Source organism: Chlorocebus sabaeus, chromosome 3 (assembly GCF_047675955.1).
Source record: "Chlorocebus sabaeus isolate Y175 chromosome 3, mChlSab1.0.hap1, whole genome shotgun sequence".
In the NCBI taxonomy this organism is placed as follows: Eukaryota; Metazoa; Chordata; class Mammalia; order Primates; family Cercopithecidae; genus Chlorocebus; species Chlorocebus sabaeus.
Window position 1 is genome coordinate 82,043,623 of NC_132906.1, and position 25,615 is coordinate 82,069,237.

Here is a 25,615-nt window from a genome sequence, read left to right on the forward strand (position 1 = left end):
TGGTGGGATTGCAAAACGGCACAACTCCCCTGGAAGGAAATCTGGCAATGTTTAACAAAATTACATGTTCATTTACCCTTTGAATCAGTGACACTTCTAGAAATCTAGCTGATACACCTCCACAAATGCAAACTATGATGTACAGATATGATACGCAAATGCAAAATAAGATATGCTATACAGATATGCTATTTGCAATAGGAATGGCTTGAAAACCAGTACAACTACCCATGAATAGGAGACTGATTGAATAAACTAGGGCACATCTAAACGCACACACATATTTATGCATATGTATTTATTTTTTTCAAAGAAATAATAAACAAGAAATTGTTGAAAATGGAAATGGCGGCCGGGCGCGGTGGCTCACGCCTGTAATCCCAGCACTTTGGGAGGCCGAGGCGGGCGGATCACAAGGTCAGGAGATCGAGACCATGGTGAAACCCCGTCTCTACTAAAAAATAGAAAAAAAATTAGCCGGGCGCAGTGGCGGGCGCCTGTAGTCCCAGCTACTCGGGAGGCTGAGGTAGGAGAATGGCGTGAACCCGGGAGGCGGAGCTTGCAGTGAGCCGAGATTGCGCCACTGCACTCCAGCCTGGGCGACAGAGCGAGACTCCGTCTCAAAAAAAAAAAAAAAAAAAAAAGAAAAAAAAAAAAAGAAAATGGAAATGGCTACTTCTGAACGATGGGTGAGATGGGAATAGGGAACAGGGGTGAGAGCAAGAACTCTCTGAGTATCTTTCTTTATACAGTTTTTATTTTTCAATCATGTAAATGACTCACATATTCAAAAACCAAAATTAAGTCAAATGGGAAAAAATCAAATTAAACACAAACAGAGGCCGGGCGCGGTGGCTCAAGCCTGTAATCCCAGCACTTTGGGAGGCCGAGACGGGCGGATCACAAGGTCAGGAGATTGAGACCATCCTGGCTAACCCGGTGAAACCTCGTCTCTACTAAAAAATACAAAAAACTAGCCGGGCGAGGTGGCGGGCGTCTGTAGTCCCAGCTACTCGGGAGGCTGAGGCAGGAGAATGGCGTGAACCCGGGAGGCGGAGCTTGCAGTGAGCTGAGATCTGGCCACTGCACTCCAGCCTGGGCGGCAGAGCCAGACTCCGTCTCAAAAAAAAAAAAAAAAAAAAAAAAAAACACAAACAGAAACAATTGAACACAAAAATAAACAAACGAACAGACCTGAATATAAAACCTAATCACACAGGGGAAATGATTACTTCAAATAACTTTGGAACATAGAACACTGGCAGTAACATTTTCCAGACACACATTGTAAGAACAAATAAAACTGTTTTCTGATTTCCATTGTGTGCATGTTCCTGTAGACTGATTTCAAGCCATCAGTGGTTTCACAACCATCTGGTAAGATTCCTGACAATTTAACAATTGATTCTCATAAGCCGGTTCTATCTGGCTCTAAGAAATCATTGCTTATAGTTACTCTAGTTGAGGTAACATGCTGTCTGTCAACAAAGCAAACCATAAACCAAAAAAGATGAAAGAAAATATCTAGAAAAATTATGACAAGGCTGCATGCAGATTGAAGTGTGACAAACACGTAGCTCCAGCTCCTTATCTTCTATGGTCCTCAGGTCTTGGGCTGTCTTCATGCAGTCATTATCTTGTTCCTATGGTCTTCAGTGGATGTTGTCCCCTTCCTGCAGTTTTCTGCTTCTGGAGGGTTCCTCAGTATCCTCCAGTTGAGGTCTCTGGTAGCAATGTCTTCCTGATTCAAGAATGGCTAATTTATCCTTCCTCAAGAAACAGGGATATAGCTGGGTGCAGTGGCTCATGACTGTAATCCCAGCACTTTGGGATGCTGAGGTAGGAGGATGTCTTGAGGACTTGAGGGCAGGTGTCTGAGACCAGCCTGGGCAACATGGCAAGACCCCATCTCTAAAAAAAAAAAAAAAAAAAATTAGCTGGGTGTGGTGGCACATGCCTGTAGTCCCAGCTACTTGGAGGCTGAGGTGGATCATTTGAACCAGGGCATTTGAGGTTACAGTGAGCTATGATTGCATCGCTGCACTCCAACCTGAGTGACAAAGACCCTGTCTTAAAAAGAAGAAAGGAAGATGCAAGGATCAGTACCCTAGAGTTCAATTGCTGTGGTGTTTGTGAATCAGTGCCTACAAGGTCCTTTCCATTGAGGTAAAGGGCAGTCTTCTTCTGATGTGTCCTTCAGCAGAGGAAGCCCCTACATTTTAAACTGTGGTTTTTGGTTTCTTTTTTTAGATGGGGTTTTGCTCTGTCGCCCATGCTGGAGTGCAGAGTGCAGTAGCAGGATCATAGCACTGTAGCAGGATCACAGTACTCAAACTTCCAGCCTCAATTGATCCTCCCATCTCAGCCTCCCCAGTCGCTGGGACTACAGGTGCGTGTCACCATGCCCTACTAATTTTTTGTTTTTTAAAAATTTTTTGTACACATCATGTCTTGCTACGTTGCTCAGGTTGGTCTCAAACTTCCGGCCTCAAGTGGTTCTCTTGCTTCAGTCTCCCAAAGTGTGGGGATTATAGGTGTGAGCTACTGTTCCTGGCCTGGGATTGTTTTGAAGGATGTTTTTGAAAAGGTATTCATATTTCTTGATAAAACAAATACTTGCTGATATGAGTGTATCAATTCCACTTATGTGAAGTACCTAGAGTAGCCAAATTCATAGTGAGAGAAAGTAGATGGTGGTTGTAAGAGGCTGGGGGAAGGAGGAAAATGAGGGGTTAGTGTTTAATGGATAGAGTTTCAGTTTTGCAAGATGAAAAATGTTTGGGATGGATAGTGGTGATAATGGCACAACAGTGTGAATGTACTTAATGCCACTGGATCATACATTGAAAGATGGTTAAAATGCTAAATTTTGTTATGCCTATTTTACCTCAGTTTTTACAAAACCAAGTGTATCACCCCAGTCATATGCAATATTGGCTATATCAGCTTATAATAAGACAGAGTCTATAATGGGAACAACATTCCCAGGCAGATAAGATAACTGAGTATCAGTTAATAGGCTGAGAGTCAATGGGCTAGGCCATTACAAGCGTGAGTGTGGCTCACGCTTGTAATCCCAACACTTTGGAAGCCCAAGAGAGGAGGAACACTGAGGCCAGGATTTTGAGAGTTAATGGGCTACCTATGGAGTTGACTTCACTGTCATTAAGAGAAAAGGCAATAGTTTGGGTCAAGGAAGTTCAAGCGTTTCTGAAAATTCAACTAGAGTCTGAGAATTCTGTTTGTCCTTTCTATATTACTTGAGGTTTGGGAAATTCTGAATAATGGAAAGAATGATTGTTACTCATTGAGCAAATAAAAAGCCGAGGCCACAGTGGCGTGTGTATGTGTGCGCGCATGTGACAGAGAGAACAGATGGGAGAGTAAAAAAGAAAAGTTTCTTCCTTACAAGATGTTAGCTAATGAATATAGAAGAAATGACAGAATTAGGGCCAGGTGCGGTGGCTCATACCTGTAATCCCAGCACTTTGGGAGGCCGAGGCAGATGAATCGCCTGAAGTCAGAAGTTCAAGACCAGCCTGGCCAAAATGGCAAAACCCCATCTCGACTAAAAATACAAAAATTAGCCAGGCATGGTGGCATGCACTGTAATCCCAGCTACTTGGGAGGCTGAGGCAGGAGAGTCACTTGAACCCGGGAGGTGGAGGTTGCAGTGAGCTGGGATCACGCCACTGCACTCCAGCCTGGGTGATAAGAGTGAAACTTCGTCCCCCCAAAAAACAAAAAGAATGAACAGGGATAAAAAATACAAGTGTCAGACGGTGTGGTGGCTCACGCCTGTAATCCCAGCACTTTGGGAGGCCAAGGAGGGCGGATCACCTGAGGTCAGGAGTTCGAGACCAGCCTGGTCAACATGGTGAAACCCCATCTGTACTAAAAATACAAAAATTAGCTGGGCTTGGTGGCATGTGCCTATAATCCCAGCTACTCAAGAGGCTGAGGCAGGAGAATCACTTGAACCTGGGAGGTGGAGGTTGCAGTGAGCCGAGATCGTGCCACTGCACTCCAGCCTGGACAACAGAGAGAGACTCCGTCTCAAAAAAACCAAAAAACAAAAAACTGCAAAAAACACAAGTGTCTACATCAGAGTAAAGCACAGGATGTGGCAAAGTGAGCTGCCCTTATACAGTGTAAATGCTATCTAAATAGTTATTATACTGCATCCCTGTATTGTTAAATCTTTTGATTTCTCATGAGAAGTAGAACACTTAAAATTTTATGTGAAAGCTGCCATATTTTGGATATATATGTAGTTGACTAATTCAAATTTGCACACACACGTCCACACACACACTGAGCATAGCTTTGTGCCACATGTGACCCCGCTTTTGCCTCAGTGTAATCTCTGGCCTCTTAGATAAAAACTCCAAACTCTTTAGAACAGTCTTCACTTTCTTTAGGACCTGGCCCTTGCCTATTCCTGAAGACTTGTCTCTAATATTTTCTCCACTCACGTGGTACCATTTGTAACTTGGGAATGCACGTGGCTAGCTTCACGTCTTGCTATGTGGCATGTGGCATTCTCTTTTCACCCAGAATGTCCGTTTACCTATCTTTGTTTTTGTTTGTTTGTTTGCTTGCTTTGAAACAAGGTCTTGCTCTGTTGCCTGGGCAGGAGTGCAGTGGTGTGATCATAGTTCACTGCAGCCCCTATCTACTGGGCTCAAGTGATCCTCCCATCTCAGCCTCTCAAGTCGCTGGGACTACAGGTGCGTACCATCATGCTTGGCTAAATTTTTTATTTGTAGACAAGGGGTCTCCTTTTGTTACCAAGTCTGGTCTAGAACTTTTGGGCACACGGGGTCCTCCCACCTCGACCTCCCAAAGTACTGGGATTACAGGTGTGAGCCACCTCACCTGGCCTATCTTTTGACTACTTTTTAAGATCCAGCACAAGTGTCTCCTATTCTGTAAAAGTCTTCCCTGACTCATATGTACATACTGATTACTTTGTTTCTGCTAAATAGCATGATTTTTATTTTTACTTAAATTGTGTTAATATTGTGATTGAAATATACAGAGAAACTTAGAATAATGTAATAACTGTGTACCTACCAATGAGGTCCATTAATTCCTGACACTTTTCCATTCTAACCTCGTCTTTTTTTTTTTTTTTTTTCATTTGAGAAAAAATATTAAAAGCTGCAATTGCAGCCACCTGAAGAGAGGTGGTTTAGCATAGTGGAGTGTATGTGCTCTGAACGCCCACTGTCTAGGTTCATTATCCCTGCCCTGTCACTTACTAGCTGTTTACCTTCAGCAAATTGTTTAACCAGCTCATCTGTAAGAGGAGATAATAATAGTATCCATCTTATAGAACTGTGAGGATTAAGAATACATTCAGGTCACTTAGAATGGCCAGTTTCTGGAATAGAGTAAGCATTCAATAAACATTAATAATTAGTATTTTGTCTACTTCTCCTTCATTTACTTATTTATTTATTTATTTTTGAGACCGAGTCTCGCTCAGCTGCCCAGCCTGGAGTGCAGTGGCATGATCTCGGCTCACTGCAACCACCGTCTCCCGAGTTCAAGTGATTCTCCCGTCTCAGCCTCCTGAGTAGCTGGGATTACAGGCACCTGCCATCATGCCTGGCTAATTTTTGTATTTTAGTAGAAACGGGGTTTCACCATGTTGGCCAGGCTGGTCGTGAACTCCTGACCTCAGGTGACCCACCCGCCGTGGCCTCCCAAAGTGCTGAGATTACAGGCATAAGCCACTGCACCTGACTCTTTTTTTTTTTTTTTTTTGAGACACGAGTCTCACTCTGTTACCAAGGCTGGAGTGCAGTGGCGTGATCTAGGCTCACTGTAACCTCTGCCTCCCAGGCTCCCAGGTTCAGGCGATTCTTGTGCCTCAGACTCCTAAGTAGCTGGGATTATAGGCATGTGTCACTATACCTGGCTAATTTTTGTATTTTCAGTAGAGATGGGTTTTCACCATGTTGGCCAGGCTGCTCTCAAACTCCTGACCTCAGGTGATCTGCCTGCCTTGGACTTCCAAAGTGCTGAGATTACAGGTGTGAGCCACCATGCCCAGCCTACTTGTCCTTTTCATCTGAGCCAGAAATAGATTATTTCTAGCTCTTTTAATCTTTTAGGATACAAACAATCAAGTTTATCCTTTTGCTTGCTTACTCTTTCTAATAAGTGTAGATTAATGATAAACGTTCCTAAATAACAGTATTTACAAATGTTACTTGTTCTCTCAATGCAGATATGAGTGAGGGGAATCTTGGCATATTTTGCTTAAGATCAGGGTTCATAAACTACTACTGACTTGTTCCTGTGAGAAGAAATGTTACACAGAGATGCCAGGGGACTCAACCATATTCAAGAATTTCCCCAAGATCTTCCATGATTGTTCGGTTCAAATTCTTGGGCCAATAAATTGTTGCCAGAATGCGAAGGTTACTTGACACAAAGAATGGCTACTTAAAGCTTAAGGCATCTCCTGTGGCTGCTATACTGAGAGAAAGTTATGGGCATGGCAGGTGTTCCATGGGCTGTTTAGAAGCGGGCTTGCGTAGAGTGGTGCACAACTTGATGCTTACAATTTGTTTTCAGGATGCTACTTCGGACTTAGGATACATTTTAAACTCTTGGAGAAAAGGGACCACACTTTTGTATTTCTATCACACTAACTGCAACAAAAGAACTCAATAAAATCTTTTTTTTTTTTTTTTTTTTTGAGAGGGAGTTTTGCTTTTGTTGCCCAGGCTGGAGTGCAACAAGCGATCTCGGGTCACCACAACCTCTGCCTCCTGAGTTCAAGTGATTCTCCTGCCCCACCCTCCCGAGTAGCTGGGATTACAGGCATGCGCCACCATGCCCTGCTAATTTTGTATTTTTAGTAGAGACAGGGTTTCTCCATGTTGGTCAGGCTGGTCTGGAACTCCTGACCTCAGGTGATCTACCCGCCTCCGCCTCCCAAGTGCTGGGATTACAGGTGTGAGCCACTGCGCCTGGCCTAACAAATTATTATTGAATGAAGACAGCTCTCTGGTAATTTGTAATAATATATATTTACCATTTATAATTTAGGGTAGCAAGCTAATATTCATTTGTAGGCATACGTATCAGCAAATAAGAGGAATCTAGCTAGTTTAAATATGAATGGAATTTGTTTTTTTTGTTTTTGTTTTTTTTTTTTTTGAGACGGAGTCTTGCTCTGTTGCCCAGGCTGGAGTACAGTGGCGTGATCTCGGCTCACTACAAGCTCCGCCTCCCGGGTTCACGCTGTACTTCTGCCTCAGCCTCCTGAGTAGCTGGGACTACAGGCGCCCGCCACCACGCCCGGCTAATTTTTTTTTGTATTTTAGTAGAGACAGGGTTTCACCATGTTAGCCAGGATAGTCTCGATCTCCTGACCTCGTGATCTGCCCGTCTTGGCCTCCCAAAGTGCTGGTATTACAGGCGTGAGCCACCGCGCCCGGCCAATATGAATGGAATTTATTAAAGAATATTCACTCGGCTGGGTGTGGTGGCTCGTGCCTGTAATGCCAGTACTTTGGGAGGCTGAGCCAGTGGATTGCTTGAGTCCAGGAGTTCGAGACCAGCCTGGCCAATATGGCGAAACCTGTCTCTACAAAAATGACAAAAATTAGGCGTGTTGGTGTATGCCTGTAGTCCCAGCTACTTGGGGAGCTGAGGTGGGAGGATCACTTGAGTCCAGAAGGTTGAGGGTACGGTGAGCTGAGATCGTGCCACTGCACTCCAGCATGGGTGACAGAGCAAGACCCTGTCTCAAAAATAAATAAAGAACATTAATGCAGAAGATCTTTAAAGGGCCTAAGAATCAATCTGTAAGTTACACAGCCAGGAAAAAATACCCCATTGCTCCTCCAAGCCCACAGCAAAGACCTCACTGTCATCAGGGCTTGGCATGGACACTGCAGTGGGTACTTGATGCCAGAACCTCTGTCACTGGTGCTCCTAACAGCTGGAAGCCTCCATTGCTACCCTCACTAGGAAATGGATTCTGTGTAGCAACTGCTTCTTTCAGTTGCTACACCACACTGCTCTTCTTTCAGACACAGCTAGGAGTGCAGCTAGGTCAGCTGCCTGCACCCAAACTCCAAGTAAGGAGGACAAAGCAAGTTTCTGGCCCTGTCTCTGGAAGAACTTATGACATGGGAAATTTCCCATCATGAGAAAGGTTTTCAGATGATGGTGGATGCCCATAAAACACGACACATCTTTGACGGCAGCATGATGCAAAGTGTTTCTGCAGGCCAGTAGCAAACCTCAAAGTGTTGGTTATTGGTCCCTGCTGGAATAACTACAGAAAATGAGAGTAGCATTTCTCTTATTATAGCCCTAAGAAATAGTCAGAAGATAGATGTTCTTATTTAATCACAGAATTATCACAGAGAGTTGGCAGATTGGCACTGTTTCCGGAGTTACACTTAGCGTAGTGTTACTCCAGAGCGGAGTAACCCTTGGCCAAATCTGGCTAGTCCTCTGTTTTTATAAGGCCTGTAAAACTACAATGTTCTTTTTTTTTTTTTTACATGATTAAAGAGTTGCTAAAGAACAAACATGCAACAGATGTCTGTGGTGCTCCGAGCCTGAAAATATGTCCCTTTAGAGAAAGTTTGCCAGTCACTGCCCTGGGTGTCCTCCACTGTTAAATTCTTTAAGAAGGAATGCTTGCCACATACTTACATGCTTAGGTTTGGGAGGCCCGCCTTGGCCTCCCAAACTGTTGGGATTACCGGCATGAGCCACTGCGCCCGGCCAGAATCTATAACTTTATTTTTATTTTTTAATTTTTAAAATTTTTTATTTATCTTTTTTGAGACGGAGTTTCACTTTGTCGCCGAGGCTGGAGTGCAGTGGCGTGATCTTGGCTCACTGCAAGCTCTGCCTCCCGCGTTCACGCCATTCTCCTGCCTCAGCCTCTTGAGTAGCTAGGACTACAGGCACTGGCCACCACGCCCAGCTAATTTTTTTTTGTATTCTTAGCAGAGACGGAGTTTCACCATGTTAGCCAGGATGGTCTCGATCTCCTGACCTCGTGATCCGCCCGCCTCGGCTTCCCAAAGTGCTGGGATTACAGGCGTGAGCCACCGTGCCTGGCCCACAATCTATAACTTTAAATGGAAAAGGCAAAGATAAATATCAGTGCTCTATCATTTAGGATACACATGTAGCTGCTGTAACAAAGGCAAAACAAACACAATGCAGTAACTTAACAAGATATAGTATTTTACTTGCTTGCATAAAAATTGGAACAAAGCGTTCCAGGGTTGACATGGCAGCTCCACAGAATCAGGCACCTCAAGGCTCCTGGTATATTGTTTTGCCTCCTGGATCACCTAACTTCCTTCTTATCATCTGAGATGACAACTTTACCTCCACTGTTGTGTCCACATTCTGGCAAACTGGAAAGAGGAGAAGGGCAAGTGGAAGGCATGCCTTTCCCTTTAAAGGCATTAACGCAAAAGTTGTCTGTGTCACTTGTGTTTATGGCCCATTGGCCAAAACTTAGTAACCTAATCTTGGTAAGCACCCTTGCTGCAGTGGAGGTTGGGAAATGTAGATCTTTATTTAGGTAAGAAAGAAGAGGGCATGGAGGGAACAACCCATACATTCCAGACCTTAGTCATGGCGCTACACCTTGTTGTAAGGGAGGCTGGCTATTGCAGCCTTTCGCTGGGTGGCCATGTACCCAGCTAGATCTCAGGAGCACTCTTATTAAAGTAATGCATGGAAAATGGATAGTATGAGAAGCAGTTTCTGCTACAAGTGCCTTTCATAAAAAGAACTCCTATAAGAAAAACAAATAGGACCTAAGGAAAACTAACGCAAAGGGTAAAACATGGGGAAAAGACAAAAAACCAAAAAAGAAAAAAGAAAAGCAGGTTTCCCAGGTAGAAAATGAATGAAGACTGAGGTACATAAGAGAGAAGTCCTGTGAAATTCATAATCCTTTTCATTTTGTCACAAAAGTCCATACTTATATTTTAAAATTCCACTAAATGTCACCTTTCTGATATCCCCATTTTATTTATCTCTCTTTTGGCATTTACCATGCTGTAGCGTACTCTAGGTCATTCCTAGCTTTGTAACTCTCTCAAGGCGACTCTGCAGGAGATGCAAAGTAGTTAAGAGCAGAACCCCTAATACTGATGTCTTTATAGGTGAGATGGTCTGATGTCTTAGATTTGCTTTTAAATATTCCTGCAAAAAATATAAAGGGGAATAGATGAAACAAGATTGACAAAATGTTGATTCGTTGGCGCGGTGTAATAGGTATCTGGGTGATCACAGTACTATTTGCTCTTTTGTATATATTTTAAAATTTCCATAATATAGCAAAACACGAGCCCAGTCCCTCAAGGCAGCCAGATTTGGGTTCAAACCCTAGTTTGACCTTTCACTCGGTGAGTGACTTCACCCTGCTACAGCTTCAGTTTCTCCAAATGGAAATAATATATACTCCATTAAGATTCATGTAAAGTCTAAAGTAAGAGGGAATGTGAGACTCTAGTACAAGGCCCGGCCCTTAATAGTTGTACTAATTTTTATTTTATTTTTCGAAACCGAGTTTGCCTTGTCACCCAGGCTGGAGTGTAGTGGCATGATTCGGCTCACTGCAACCTCCACCTCCCGGGTTCAAGCAATTCTCCTGTCTCAGCCTCCTCCCGAGTAACTGGGATTACAGGAGTGCGCCACCACGCCCAGCTAATTTTTGTATTTTTAGTAGAGACGGGGTTTCAGCATGTTGGCCGGGCTGGTCTCCAACTCCTGACCTCAGGTTATCCTCCCGCCTCGGCCTCCCAAGGTGCTGGGATTACAGGCGTGAGTCACCGCGCCTGGCCAGTAGTTGTATTAACAAGGGTTTCTGCTTGCAAGCAACACAGACTGACTCTAGTTGTGGCTAATTTCTTTCACGCGCAGATATTAAGTGGCAGAGGTAGGACTTGAGCTCGGATCTCTGATTTCCAGACCTAGAACTTTTCATGTGTTATCACAGTCGTTCAAAACCTTACCTGGATTTGTGCTTTGCAATTTACGCTTTCAAACAGGCAGGAATGTAGTTTGGGCATTTGTCTGGGACTTCTGATTCTCGGGACCCCAGGATGGCCAAGGCGCGGAGGTGGCTCACTGACATTAACCAGCCTGGATGCACGTGGGTTGCTGAGCGGATGCTGGGAAGGTACGGGGTTTGCCCGCTGCAGGTCGCCGGAACTCACGCGTGTCCCTGCCTCTCTCACTCCTGGGGTCGGCTCTGGCCAGTGGCCCCCAGCTCAGCTAGGGATCTGACGCGCCGCCAGCCCACTAGCCTTCCGGGTCCTAGCGCGTCTCCAGGCTGCCGGATCCGGTGGATCTGGCCGACCACTCACGCTCCCCTTCCCGCAAGTTAGGGGGTGGGGCATCGGATTTCTGGCTCGTGATTTGTCAAAGCCCAGGCGCTCCCCTTCTCCGCCCCTCTCCGGCTGGGTGAGAGGTCAACGGAGGGGCGGTCTGCGGGGACAACAATGGCGGGGCTCTGGGTCGGGACAGCAGCGCTGGTCGCTGCCGGACGGCGTGGGCGGTGGCCGCCGCAGCAGCTGATGTTGAGCGCGGCACTGCGGACCCTGAAGGTGAGGAGCGACGGGGCCCTAGCGGATCCGGGCTTCACCGGGCTTCCAGCCGTGCCGCCTCTGGGTGGGTGGCGCCGGGAGAGCGCTGGCTGGGTCCGGCTGCCCCGCGCCCCGGTTCCGTCTCAGCTACACCCCTCTCTCTCCTCCCACCCGCAGTTCGCGTGGCAGCGGGCTCAGGAGGCATGCCTCGTTGCAGCTGTTCTCTCGGGGATCCTGCGGAGCAGAGAGGCCTAGGGCGGAGGCAGTTGGGCGCCCGCACGCCCTCCGAGGCGGCTGATGGCTTTGGGCAGGCATATTCCTGCCTTGCCCGAGGTCCGCTTCCAGGGCCCCGCGGCAGTGGCTTTGTCTTAAGCTTTCCAGGGTGTGTTTTTAGGTGTCGTTATAGTTTCCGTGTTCTCTGACCTCTTTCCAGCATTTTTGAAGGGACACTGTGAACTGTTGTTCAGGTAGAGTTAAGGTTGTGAGTTGATCTTATCTTTTGAAGTACTACGCCATATCAGGACTGCTAATAGATTTTACGTTGCATTTGAAAGCCTGTTTTAATTGTATGACACCCCAGTCTACTGTGTACCAAATGCATCTCGTGAACTTTCCTTTTCGATGTAGTGGTGAGCCTTATTTTGGCACTGTTCTAAACACATTTCATGACTGTTCTGTATACCTAGGCTGTCATGATGGCAGATTGACTCACAGGTTGGAGTGCTTGTGTGTGCTTCTGAACTCTTTCTCCCGTCAACATCGAGTCTGTCGTTAATTCTGGGGCACAGACCACTTAACCTACTTTATAAGGTTTGTTGAGGCACTTGAACACATTCTTTACAACGAAGGTCCCCTGAAAACCATCTGTCAGCTGGTTCAGTGTGCTTGTTAAACCTCCTTTTAAAAAATAATTATTAAAGCATTGCCACATAACTTGATTTATAGTCATTGAGGTTTAGACTTTGAAGACACTTTAGAGACGAACGTGCCCCATCCTACTCTTTAAAGAGGAGGGAACCGAGCCCTGGGTGGGCAGTATGAGAGCCGGAGCTTATCGACATGGAAGTGAGTGGCGCCTATGTTTGTTTTGTATTCAGCGTGCGGACTTTCACTGATCTCTGTGTTCCCATACAGTTTAGTGTTCTTTAATCTTTATCATTCTGTTCATCTTTGTTGGCCACTTCAACTGCGGCTGTAAGACTTATGTATTTACATAGGAGGCAGCTTACTTAGTATGGTAGAAAGTGGGCTTTGGAGTCAGGTACATGAGGCTTTGTGTACTGGACAGGTCTCTTGGGCGTCAGCTTTGTCCTTGTAGCTATTTTTTTCAACAAATGTTTACTGAATATCTCCTGTCTTCCACTTCTGGGGAATGAATATGGTTTCTGCTTTCTTAGAAATTTTACTGTAGTGGGGAGAGTGTAATAAGTGTAAAATGGTATTAGGGGAGATGCCCTGGTGCTGTAAGAAAATAAAATAGAGGGATTTGACCAAGCCAAGATTTTGAGTTCTGTGTCCTGGATACTGTTCTGTTGCTTTGCTTAAACTAATTTATTCAATCTCACAACAGTCATATGTCCCCCATTTACAGAAGATGAAAGTGAGGCACTAAGTGTTAATGTGACTCGCTCGAAGCTATAGTGCCAATAAGTGGCAAACAGGATTTAGAAGTCTGGAACCTGTGCTCTTAATCATACTATACTACCTACAGTAAGGGAGTGTTTTCCTTTGGAATTGAAAATTGAGACAAGTTTTGAAGGATGAAGTGACCTTCTCTAACAAATGGAGGAGATGAATGTGAGAGAACAGTGTGTGCAAAGGTCCTGCGGCCAGAGGGAATGACAGGTTAGAAGAACTGAAAAAAGCCTACAGAGACTCTGATGCAGAGAGTAGATGGTGCTGGAGAAGTTGGCAGGAGTCAGACCATGCTGGCTCTTACAGATCATATTATGAGGTTTGCTGTTTGTCTTAGAGCAGTGGGAAGACATTGATGTTGGAGGTGGGAGGGATGACACTGACATTTTAGATTGGAGAGGCTGAGAGGAAGGCTGTTACTGTACTTACTGTTGTACACTTGTTATACACTCACTGTGTAATACATAAGCTTTGATGTTTCTTACCTGGTTTTTTCCTTTTAATGTGTTGGCAGAGACTGCATCTTGTCTATTTCTGTGTTCTTAGTACAATGTTTGACACAATAGGTGCTGAATGTGTAACAATAGAGTAGCATTATGTTTGTGCCAGTAAAGAATTCCTCCTTGGGGTGGGAAGCATCTCTGAAGTTCACTATCACTCTAGGGGAACTTGAGCTGCTGCTTAGCTTCTCTCCGTGCTTCTCTTCTATGAACTTGAAATATGCTCTACTGAGTCTGTTTGAAGCTGAATCTTTTGAAGATTTTAACCCCTCCCATCCCTCCCTCCACCTCTGCAAACCTTTTGGTTGGTTGGAAAGCAGCCAGCTAACTCTAGGTTCTAGTCTAGAGAATTCTGACCATTCTTTTAGCCAGTCAACAGAGTTTATTTATTTTTAGGGTATATATGGAGTTCACCTTTTAGTCTTATTTGTTTTGTGTATCAGCTTTTTAAACACATTCTATTTTAATGCCTAGTTTTTTCTTCTGCGTGAATGTTTTCAGTGGCTCTAGGCTGTTGGTTTTATGGTAATTGCTATAGTTTTTATTGAACTCTTATATGCCTTGTGTGATTTTCCTTTGCTTTTCTTTTTTTCTGAGATGGAGTCTTGCTCTGTTGCCAGGCTGGAGTGCAGTGGCACGATCTCGGCTCGCTGCAACTTCCACCTCCTGGGTTCGAGTGATTCCCTTGCCTCAGCCTCCCAAGTAGCTGGGACTACAGGTGTGCGCCACCACCCCTGGCTAAAATTTTTGTATTTTAGTAGAGAGGGGGTTTCACCATGTTGGCCACCTCGATCTTTTGACCTCGTGATCCGCCTGCTTTGGCCTCCCAAAGTGCTGGGAATTACAGGCATGAGCCACCAAGCCCGACTCTGTGATTTTTTCATATAATATCTTTTATCTTTGTAACAACTAGGTCAAAAATCCCAATTTTATAGTAGAGGAAACACAGCTCAGGGCGGTTAAGTAATTGCTTAAAAGCACAATTGGCTGAAGTAGAATTTGAACCTTAGATAATATGATTCCAAAGGCTTTTTTTTTTTTCTTCCTTTTTTTTTTTTTTTTTTTTCAGACGGGGTCTGGCTCTGTTGACCAGGCTGGAGTGCAGTGGCATGATCTTGGCCTACCGCAGCCTCTGCTTCCCGGGCTCAAGCCATCCTCCCATCTCAGCCTCCCAAGTAGGTGGGACCACAGGCACCTACGACCACACCTGGCTATTTTTTTTTTTTTTTTTGAGACGGAGTCTAGCTCTGTCGCCCAGGCTGGAGTGCAGTGGCTGGATCTCAGCTCACTGCAAGCTCCGCCTCCCGGGTTTACGCCATTCTCCTGCCTCAGCCTCCCGAGTAGCTGGGACTACAGGCGCCGCCACCACGCCCGGCTAGTTTTTTGTATTTTTTAGTAGAGACGGGGTTTCACCGTGTTCGCCAGGATGGTCTCGATCTCCTGACCTCGTGATCCGCCCGTCTCGGCCTCCCAAAGTGCTGGGATTACAGGCTTGAGCCACCGCGCCCAGCCTATTTTTTAATTTTAATTTTAATTTTTTGTAGAGATGGGGTTTTGCTGTGTTGCCCAGGCCGGTCTCAAACTCCTGAACTCAAGCAATCCACCCACATCGGCTTGCTTTTCTAGTTACAAATTGTCTCATTTGAATCATGGTCTCATTGTGTGATACATTCATGAAATTTGAATGTTTAAGCCCTATGTTACTTGAAATCCATTATTTTCTTTTGTAATCAGTAAATATGGAAAAGAATGTTTAGGCTTATCTGAATGCTTTAGAATTGCCTGGAGGTTAATCTTTCCAACATGCTGATAAATTTCTAACAAATCATTGGGAAAACAAGTTTCTGAGATTATTACAGAGACTAGTTTCTGGTGTAAAAAAAAGTTTATAGACATGTATGTATTTATATATCTACCATTTGGATTTTATTCTGTTCCTGAGAAGTTCAGAACAGAGGTAAAAACTGCTCTAGTCCTTTCCTAAATAAGAGGAAAAGATGGGATATTTTTGATGAAGAGTGAGGGAAAAGGATTTGTTTAAATGATTCCAAACTTTAAAAAATGTAGGTGGGAGAACCAGGATGAAAAAGAAATTTGGGAAGAAACATCTTTTCAGTGGGGCTGGAAACATAGTGTTTCATTGTAGGTATCTGGAGTTAGATGCCCACAGGAGCCATGCTGAGGTGCTGGGAAGACAGAGGGTATCAGTGGCTGGCTTTACAGCCAGGGATATGAGGCTAAAGTTAGAGTTAGAATCTGTGAACCCTGAAGGATGTAGTGAGGCAGTTAATGTTTAATTGAATAAATGCTTCGTCTTACAACCCTAAATTAGGATTTGGAAGAAGGAAGAAGAGACGAGAGGAGTTAGAGGTATGGTTTGAGAGGAGCCAATGTAGTGTAGTGTTACCAAACCTAGGAAAGAAATTTCAAGAAGTAGTTAGCATTCATTCATTCCCTTGTCTAGAGATCTAGCTCTTTACTCAAAAAGCGTTTGTGGAGCATTTTCTAAGTTCCAGGTACTATGGCATGTACAGAGGAGAGAAAAAAATTAAAACATAGTCCCTAACTGCGTTCCAGGTGCAGGGAGGCTAAGGAATAAAAGATTGATGAGGCCAGGTGTGGTAGCTCCACACCTGCAATCCCAGCCCTTTAGCAGGCCGAAGTGGGAGGATTACTTGAGCTCAGGAGTTTGAGACCAGCCTAGTCATCATAGTGATACCCACCCCCCCATCTCTACAAAATAAAATAAAATAAAAATTAGCTGGCTGTGGTGGCACGTGCCTGTAGTTCTAGACACTTTGGAGGCTGAGGAGGGAGGATCACTTGAGCCCAGGAGGTCAAGGCTGCAGTGAGCTCTGATCACACCAAGATACTACAGCCTGGGTGACATAGCAAGACCCTGTCCCCCCCCCCCAAAAAAAAAAGGGCATGGTGGCTCATGCCTGTAATCCCAGCACTTTGGGAGGCCGAGGTGGGCGGATCACCTGAGGTCAGGAGTTTGAGGCCAGCCTGACCAACATGGAGAAATCCCGTCTCTACAAAAAATACAAAATTAGCTGGTCATAGTGGTGCATGCCTGTAATCCCAGCTACTTGGGAGGCTGAGGCAGGAGAATAGCTTGAACGCGGGAGGTGGAGGTTGCAGTGAGCCGAGATTGCACCACTGCACTGCAGCCTGGGCAACAAGAGCAAAGCTCTGTCTCAAAAAAAAAAAAAGAGAAGAAAAGAAAAAAAGGGGGCCGGGCGTCGTGGCTGTTGCCTGTAATCCCAGCACTTTGGGAGGCCGAGGTGGGCGGATCACGAGGTCAGGAGATCGAGACCATCCTGGCTAACACGGTGAAACCCTATCTCTACTAAAAATACAAAAAAAAAAATTAGCCAGGCGTGGTGGCGGGCGCCTGTAGTTCCAGCTACTTAGGAGGCTGAGGCAGAAGAATGACGTGAACCCGGGAGGCAGAGGTTGCAGTGAGCTGAGATCGTGCCACTGCACTCCAGCCTGGGTGACAGCGAGTCTCCGTCTCAAAAAAAAAAAAAAAAAAAAAATTGGTGAAAGAATTTGATAAGATCTTTGATCTTTAATGAGAATAATTTTAGTAGCATGCTGAAGTGTTATACAAATATACTGCTTTTATTTTGACAATACTCTTAAATAGTTGAAGCAAAATTATATTTTTTGAAAGATAAGCATATTGCATAACTTTCAAAAATTAGTTTCTTTATTTTAAATGACTATTGACATTTTTGTTAGAAAAAAACCTCACAAACTGATGGGATCAACCTAATAAGATCAAAATAAAAGTGAATTTTAAAAATGTTGGAAGATACAGATTTGTGATTTCATTCACAAAACCTAATACAGCATCCATGTGGCATACTTGCTTTGATACTCTATGTTTGTTTTTGAGATGGAGTCTCATGTTGCCCAGGCTGGAGTGCAGTGGTGTGATCGTGGCTCATGGCAACCTCCGACTCCGGGGTTCAAGTGATTCTCCTGCCTCAGCCTCCTGAGTAGCTGGGATTACAGGCATGTGCCACCATGCCCATCTAATTGTCGTATTTTTAGTAGAGATGGGGTTTCATCATGTTGGCCTGGCTGGTCTTGAACTCTTGACCTCAACTGATCTGCCGGCCTTGGCCTCCCAAAGTGCTGGGATTACAGACGTGAGCCACTGTGCTCACCCTCTTTGGTATTCTTTATTCAAGAAACCCTTGGTTTCCAAGAACTGCTGTACAAATGACCATGGACCTTGTGGCTTAAAACAACAAATTCATTCTCCCACAGTTCTAAAGGCCTGAAGTCTGAAATCAAGGCATGAGCAGGGCCATGCTTCCTCTGAAGGCTCTAGGGGAGAATCCTTTCTTGCCTCTTTGAGCTTTTGGTGGCTGCATTCATTCCTTGGCTTGTGGCCGCATCACTCCAGTCTCTGCCTCTGTCTTCATATGGCTACCTTCTCCTCCTCCTCCTTGTGCATCTTTCCCTCTCATTCTTTTATAAAGACACTTTTTATTGGGTTTAGGGCCATGACAAGATCTAGGATGATTTCATCTCGAGGTCCTTCACTTTGTTGTATTGGCAAAGACCCTTTATCACAGGTTCCAGGACATGGACACATCATTTTAGGGGCTACCATTTAATCCACCTACACATCGTATGTGTCAGACACTACTTAGAGCTGGGAGCATAATCGTGAATGTTTCTGCTCCCATTGTGGTTACATTTGAGTAAGGAGACTGTGCTCATATAAATAGAAAAGTTCAGAGAGTGAGAAGTGATCTTGAAGTAAAAGGATAAGTTAATGGGATAGAGAGTGGTAGTGGTGCTGAGTTGGGGATGTTACCTAATGAGACCATAGGGGACATTTCAGAGCATGTGGCATTTGGACAGGAAACGGAGCCAGCCAGCCATGTGACTATATGGGGGCCTAGCATTGCAGACCAAGGAATGCCAGGGCAAAAACTCTAAGGGGAGATTGCATTTGGCATAATTAAGGGATGAATGTGACTGCTGTGGTTGGAGTGAACTGAATGAGGGGATGATCTTAGGAGATGAGGGAGGAGGAATAGGTAGGCAGGACAGAGTCATTAGGGGCTTGTATTTGGAATTTAATAGTGAGAGTCCAATTGGAGGCATTTAAGCACATTGAACTTGTGTTTGGAAAAGACGATTGTGACTACTGTGTGGCGAATGTCTTAGTAGGGGTGGGAGTAGGGTTGGGGACTGGGGTGGGAAGAGTGGAAACAGAGAGACCAGTCAGGAAGCTGTTGTAGAAGACCAAGCTAGAGATGATGGTAACTTGCACTAGGGTGGTGGCACTGGAGTTGGTGAGAACTGGTCAGACTTGGAATATATTTTGGAGCTAAAGCCAGTATCTTGCTGTGGGGTTTGAAGGCAGATACAGACATACCTCATATCTTGGCTTTATTGGCCCTGCAGATACTGTTTTTGTTGTTGTTGTTTTTACAGATTGAAGGTTTGTGGCAACCCTGCTTTGAGCAGCTGTATTGGTCTCATCTTTCCAACAGCACAGACTTACTTTGTGTCTCTGTGAAACATTTTGATAATTCTTACAATAATTTAAACTTTTTCATTATTACTATGTCTGTTATGGTGATCTGTGATCAGCGATCTTCAATATTCTTATTGTAAATATTTTGGGGTGCCGTGAACCACGCCCATATAAGCAGAGAAACATAATTGATAAATGTGTGTGTGTTTTGACTTCTCCAACCAGGTATTCCCCCATGTCTATCCCTCTCCTCAGGGCTCCCTATTCTCTGAGACACAACAATATTGAAAGTAGGCCAATTAATAACCCTCTAAGCGTTCTAGTGAAAGGAAGAGTCACATGTCTGTCACTTTAAATAAAAAACTAGAACTCATTTAGGGAGGAAGGCCTGTCAAAAGCCAAGATAGACTGAAAGCTGGGCCTCTTGTGCCAAATTGTGAATGCAAAAGAAAAGTTCTGGAAGGAAATTAAAAATGCTACTCCAGTGAGCACACAACTGATTAAAAAAAGTGAAACAGCTTTATTGCTGATATGGCAAAAGCTTTAGTGGTTTGGATGGAAGATCAAACCAGCCACATTTCCTTAAGTCATAGCCTAATCCAGTGCAGGGCCCTCTCTTCAATTCTACGAAGGCTGAGAGAGGTGAGGATGCTGCAGAAGAAAAGTTGGAAGCAAACAGAGGTTGGTTCATGGGGTTTAAGAAAAGAAGTGAGGCCGGGTGCAGTGGCTCACACCTGTAATCCCAGCACTTTGGGAGGCTGAGGCGAGCAGATCACAAGATCAAGAGATTGAGACCATTCTGGCTAACATGGTGAAACCCTGTCTCTACTAAAAATACTAAAATTAGCCGGGTGTGGTAGCGCGCGCCTATAGTCCCAGCTACTTGGGAGGCTGAGGCAGGAGAATCGCTTTAACCCAGGAGGTGGAGGTTGCAGTGAGCCAAGATCGTGCCAGTGCACTCTGGCCTGGTGACAGAGAGAATCTGTCTAAAAAAAAAAAAAAAAAAAAAAAGAAACGATCTCCATAACATAAATGTGGAAGCAACAAGTGCTGATGTAGAAGCTGCAGCATTATCCAGAAGATCTCACAAAGATCATTCATGAAGTTGGCTACACCAAACAGCAGATTTTCATTGTAGATGAAATAGCCTTCTATTGGAAGAATATGTCATTTAGCACTTTGAGAACTGGAGAGAAGTCAGTGCCTGGCTTCAGAGCCTCAAAGGACAGCACCTGGGGTGCTCACTATCACACCTGGCTGTCCTTTGAGGCTTAGAAGCCAGGCACTGGCTCCAGAGGCTGAGGTGGGAGGATTGCTTGAGCCCAGGAGTTGGTGTCCAGCCTGGGAAACATAGCAAGACCCCTATCCCTCAGGGGAAAAAAAAAAAAAAACGAAGCAAGCTTCAAAGGACAGGCCAACTCTTGTTAGGGGCTAATGCAGCTGGTAACTTTAAGTGGAAGCCAATGCTCATTTATCATTTTGAAAATCCTAGGACCGTTAAGAATTATTCAAAGCTGACTCTGCCTGTGCTCTAGAAATGGAACAGCAAAGCCTGGATGACAGCACATCTGTTTACAGCATAGTTTACTGAATATTTTAAGCCCACTATTGAAACCTACTGCTCAGGACAGAAAGATTCCTTTCAAAATATTGCTGCATATACACAATACACTTGATTACCCAAGAGCTCTAATGGAGCTGTACAAGTAGATTAATGTTATTTTCATGCCTGCTAATACAACATCCTCCAGCCCATGGATCAAGGAGGAATTTCAACTTTCAAGTTGTATTATTTAATAAATAGTATTTCATAAGTCTATATAGTTCTTGTAGAGAGTGATTCCTCTGATGAATCTGGGCAAAGTGAATTGAAAACTTTCTGGAAAGGATTCACCATTCTAGATGCCATTAAGAACCTTCATGATTCATGGTGGGTCAGAATAATCAACATTAACAGGAGTTTTGAGAAGTCGATTCCAACTGTGAGGGGTTCAGGACTTCAGTGGGGAATGTAACTGTAGAGGGATGGAAATAGCAAGAGAACTAGAGTGGAGCCTGAAGATGTGGTAGAATTGCTGCTGTCTCATGATCTTGAAGGGATGAGGAGTTGCTTCTTAATAGATGAGTAAAGAAAGTGGTTCCTTTTTTTTTTTTTGAGGAAGCGTCTCACTCTGTCACCCAGGCTGGAATGCAGTGGCATGGTCATGGCTCACTGCAGCCTCGACCTCCCAGGCTCAAGTAATCTTCCCACCAGCCTCCTGAATAGCTGGGATTACAGGCTTGTGCCACCATGCCCAGCTATATATATATATATATATATATATATTTATATATATAAAATTAAAAAAAAATTTTTTTTGTATAAATGGGGTTTTGCCATGTTGCCCAGGCTTGTCTCAAACTCCTGAGGTCAAGCAATCCGCCTGCCTCGGCCTCCCAAAGTGCTGGGTTTTTAGGTGTTGAGCCACCACACCCAGTCAAGAAAGCGGTATCTTGAGACGGAATCTACTAGTGGTGGAGGATGCTGTGAACATGGTCATCATGATAAAAAAGGATTTATAATATTACATCAACTTAGTTGATAAAGCAGCAGCAGGTTTTGGGAGGATTTATTCCAATTTTGAAAAAGTTCTGATGTGGATATAATGATATCAAACAGCATCACATGCGACAGAGAATTTTTTGTGAGAGGAAGTCACTGCGGCAAACTTCAGTGTTTTAAGAAATTGCCACAGCCATCCCAACCTTCAGCAACCTCCACCCTGATCAGTCAGTAGCCATCAACATCAAGGCAAGACCCTCCACCAGGAAAACGATGAGATTTGCTGAAGGATCAGATGATTGTTAGCATTTTTGAGCAGCAGTTGTTTTGAACAATAATTAATTGGACCTGAACCTGCAATATCTGTAAGGTATGTACAAATAGGGAAAGGAAGGAATTAAGAGTGACTTTTGAAGGTAGACACACAAGGCCGCTATTGTATGATTGTGTTTTTATGCAGTCTCCAGAATAGACTGATCCATGAAGACAGAAAGTAGATTAGTGGTTGCCCAGGGCCTGGAGGAGAGGGGATGGGAGTGACTGCACATAGTTAAGGGGTGTCTTTTTGGGGTGATAAAAAATGTCCTGGAACCAGTAGCCATCATGGTTCCATGCCTTGTGAATATACTGAAAACCACTGAGTTGTATACTTTTTTAAAACGGTAAATTTTATGGTATGTGAATTACATCTGAATTAAAAAAATAAAAGAATGGTCTGGGCGCAGTGGTTCACACCTGTAATCCCAGCACTTTGGGAAGCTAAGGCAGGAGGATCACCTGAGGTCAGGAGTTCGAGACCAGCCTGACCAACATGGAGAAACCCCATCTCTACTAAAAATACAAAAATACCTGGCATGGTGGCACATGCCTGTAATCCCACCTACTCGGGAGGCTGAGACAGAATTGCTTGAACCTGGGAGGCAGAGGTTGTGGTGAGCTGAAATCACACCACTGCACTCCAGCCTGGGCAACGAGAGTAAAATGCCATCTCAAAAAAAAAAAAAAAAAAAAAAAAGACTTAATTGCCTATGTTCCTGAGTATTTAGTATCTTAGAAATAGGGAGGGTTAAGACTTGAGAAGGAAGAGCGAGACAGTAGTTACACTGAAACACATCTTTGTTTTGACAGCTGGAGACTAGCTTCATTCTGTTCCTACAGGGAGCTCTAGAGCAGTATTTCTCAAAGTGTGATTGTTAACCAGCAGCATTATCCGGGACTTGTTAGAAATGCAAATTATCCAGCCCTAGTCGGGAGCTGCAGAGTCTGAATCTCTGGTGATGGAGCCCAGCAATCTGTTTTAACAAGCCTTTCAGGTGATTCTGATGCATGGTAAAATTTGAGAACAACTGCCCTAGATCAGTGCTGCCCAATAGAAATATAAGGTGAGCTGCAAATGTCATTAAAAGTCTTCGCCGGGCGTGGTAGCTCAGCTGGGCATGGTGGCTCAGGACTGTAATCCCAGCACTTTGGGAGGCTGAGGCGGGTGGATCACAAGGTTAAGAGATTGAGATCATCCTGGCCAACATGGCGCAACCCTGTTTCTACTAAAAATACAAAAATTAGTCGGGTGTGGTGGTGTGTCCGCAATTGGTGGGTTCTTGATCTCACTGACTTCAAGAATGAAGCTGCGATCCTCACGGTGAGTGTTACAGTTCTTAAAGATGGTGTGTCTGGAGTTTGTTCCTTCAGACGTTCATATGTGTCTGGAGCTTCTTTTGGTGGGTTCGTGATCTCGCTGTCAGGAGTGAAGCTATAGAGCTTCGTGGTGAGTGTTACAGCTCTTAAAGGCAGCGCGTCTGGAATTGTTTGTTCTTCCCGATTGTTTTGTGGTCTCGTTGGCTTCAGGAGTAAAGCTGCAGACCTTCGCGGTGAGTGTTACAGTTAATAAAGACAGCGTGGACCCAAAGTGTGAGCAGCAGCAAGATGTATTGCAAAGAGCAAAATAACAAACCTTCCACAATGTGGAAAGGGACGTAAGTGGGTCGCCACTGCTGGCTCAGGTAGCCTGCCTTTATTCCCTTATCTGACCCCACCCACATCGTGCTGATTGGTCCATTTTACAGAGAGCTGATTGGTCTATTTTACAGAGAGCTGATTGGTCCGTTTTGACAGAGTGCTGTTTGGTGTGTTTACAATCCTTGAGCTAGACACAGAGTGCTGATTGGTCTGTTTACAATCCTTGAGCTAGACACAGAGTGCTGATTGGTCTGTTTACAATCCTTGAGCTAGACACAGAGTGCTAGACAGAAAAGTTCTCCAAGTCCCCACTAGGTTAGCTAGGTACAGAGTTAGCTAGATACAGAGTACCAATTGGTCTATTTACAAACCTTGAGCTAGACACAGAGTACTGATTGGTGTATTTACAAACCCTGAGCCAGACACAGAGTGCTGACTGGTGTATTTACGATCCTCTAGCTAGAGGGAAAAGTTCTCCAAGTCCCCACCAGATTAGCTAGATACAGAGTTCTGATTGGTGCACATACAGTCCTCCCGCTAGATATAAAAGTTCTTCAAGTCGCCATCCGCTCAGGAGGCCAGCTGGCTTCACCTAGTGGATCCTGCACCCGGGCTGCCCGTGGAGCTGCCCACCAATCCTGAGCCGCCCCTGCACTGCTCAGTCCTTGGGCTGTTGATGGGACCAGGTGCCACGGAACAGGGTGCCGCCAGGCGTCCGTTGGGAAGGCTCCGGCGGTGCAGGAGCCCACCGCAGGCAGAGAGCTCAGACATGGTGGGCTGCAGGTCAGGAGCCCTGCCCCATGGGGAGGCAGCTAAACCCGGCAAGAATTTGAGTGCAGCACTGGTGGGCCGGCACTGCTGGGGCACCCGGCACAACCTCCACAGCTGCTAGCCCAGGGCAGCTCACTGCTGCGCTGGCCAGCCCTCCATGTGCAGGGCCCACGGAGCCTGCTCCCGGGCCCACTGAAACTGGCACTGGCCTGGGAGCGCCTCTCCCTCCACACCTCCCTGCAACCAGAGGGAGGCGGCTCCAGCCTCAGCCAGCCCAGAGAGGGTCTCCCACAGTGCTGTGGCAGGCTGAAGGGCTCCTCAAGCACCGCCAGAGTGGACGCCGAGGCCGAGGAGGTGCTGAGAGTGAGGGCTGCTAGCACATTGTCACCTCTCAGTGGCGGGCACCTGTAATCCCAGCTACTGGGGAGGCCGAGGCAGGAGAATCGTTTTAACTTGGGAGGTGGAGGTTGCAGTGAGCCGAGATGGCACCACTGCACTCCAGCCTGGCGACAAAATGAGACTGTGTCTCAAAAAACAAACAAAAATCTTCTAATACTTATGTTAAAAAAAGTAAAGCGAAGAGGCCAAGGTGGGAGGATCGCTTGAGACCAAGAGTTCAAGACTAGCCTGGGGAAAATAGTGAGAACCTCCCTCCCCTGCTGCCCCATTTCTACAGAAAATAAAAACATTAATGGGGCATGGTGCATGCATCCGTAGTCCCAGCTACTCAGGAGGCTGAGGTGGGAGGATTGCTTGAATGCAGGAGTTCAGGGCTGCAGTGAGCTATGATCCTGTCACTACACTTCAGCCTGGGCAACACAGTGAGATCCTGTCTCAAAAAAAAGAAAGGTAAAACGAAGCTAGGTGTGGTGGCAGGGACGTGTAGTTTTAGCTACTCAGGAGGCTGAGGTGGAAAGATCATTTGAGTCTAGGAGTTAGAGGCTGCCATGGGCCGTAGTTGTGCCTGTGACTAGTAACTGCAGTCCAGCCTGGGCAAACATAGTGAGACCCCCATCTCTTAACAAAAAAAGTAAAATAAGAGGAAATTAATATATTTTACTTAATATATTCAAATATTCAAAGTATTATTTGAATATGTAAATGTAAAAATTCA

At 45.1% G+C, this 25,615-nt stretch overlaps 1 protein-coding gene and 1 long non-coding RNA gene across 2 annotated transcripts in view; one reads left to right on the plus strand and one right to left on the minus strand.

Annotated features, from left to right (window-relative positions):
- Window positions 1-658: 658 nt before the first annotated feature.
- LOC119627563 (uncharacterized) lies at window positions 659-11,389 on the minus strand. Its single transcript, XR_005243752.2, has 2 exons — window positions 11,019-11,389; window positions 659-1,911 (listed from the first exon to the last, which is right to left on the minus strand). It is a non-coding gene; the product is annotated as an uncharacterized lncRNA (long non-coding RNA).
- Window positions 11,390-11,473: 84 nt separating this feature from the next.
- PCCA (propionyl-CoA carboxylase subunit alpha) overlaps window positions 11,474-25,615 on the plus strand; it is a 435,698-nt gene continuing 421,556 nt past the window's right edge. The window contains exon 1 of the mRNA XM_007960786.3: window positions 11,474-11,612. Coding sequence (XP_007958977.1) covers window positions 11,508-11,612 — 105 coding nt within the window. The 5' untranslated portion in view covers window positions 11,474-11,507. The remainder of the gene's footprint in view (window positions 11,613-25,615) is intronic.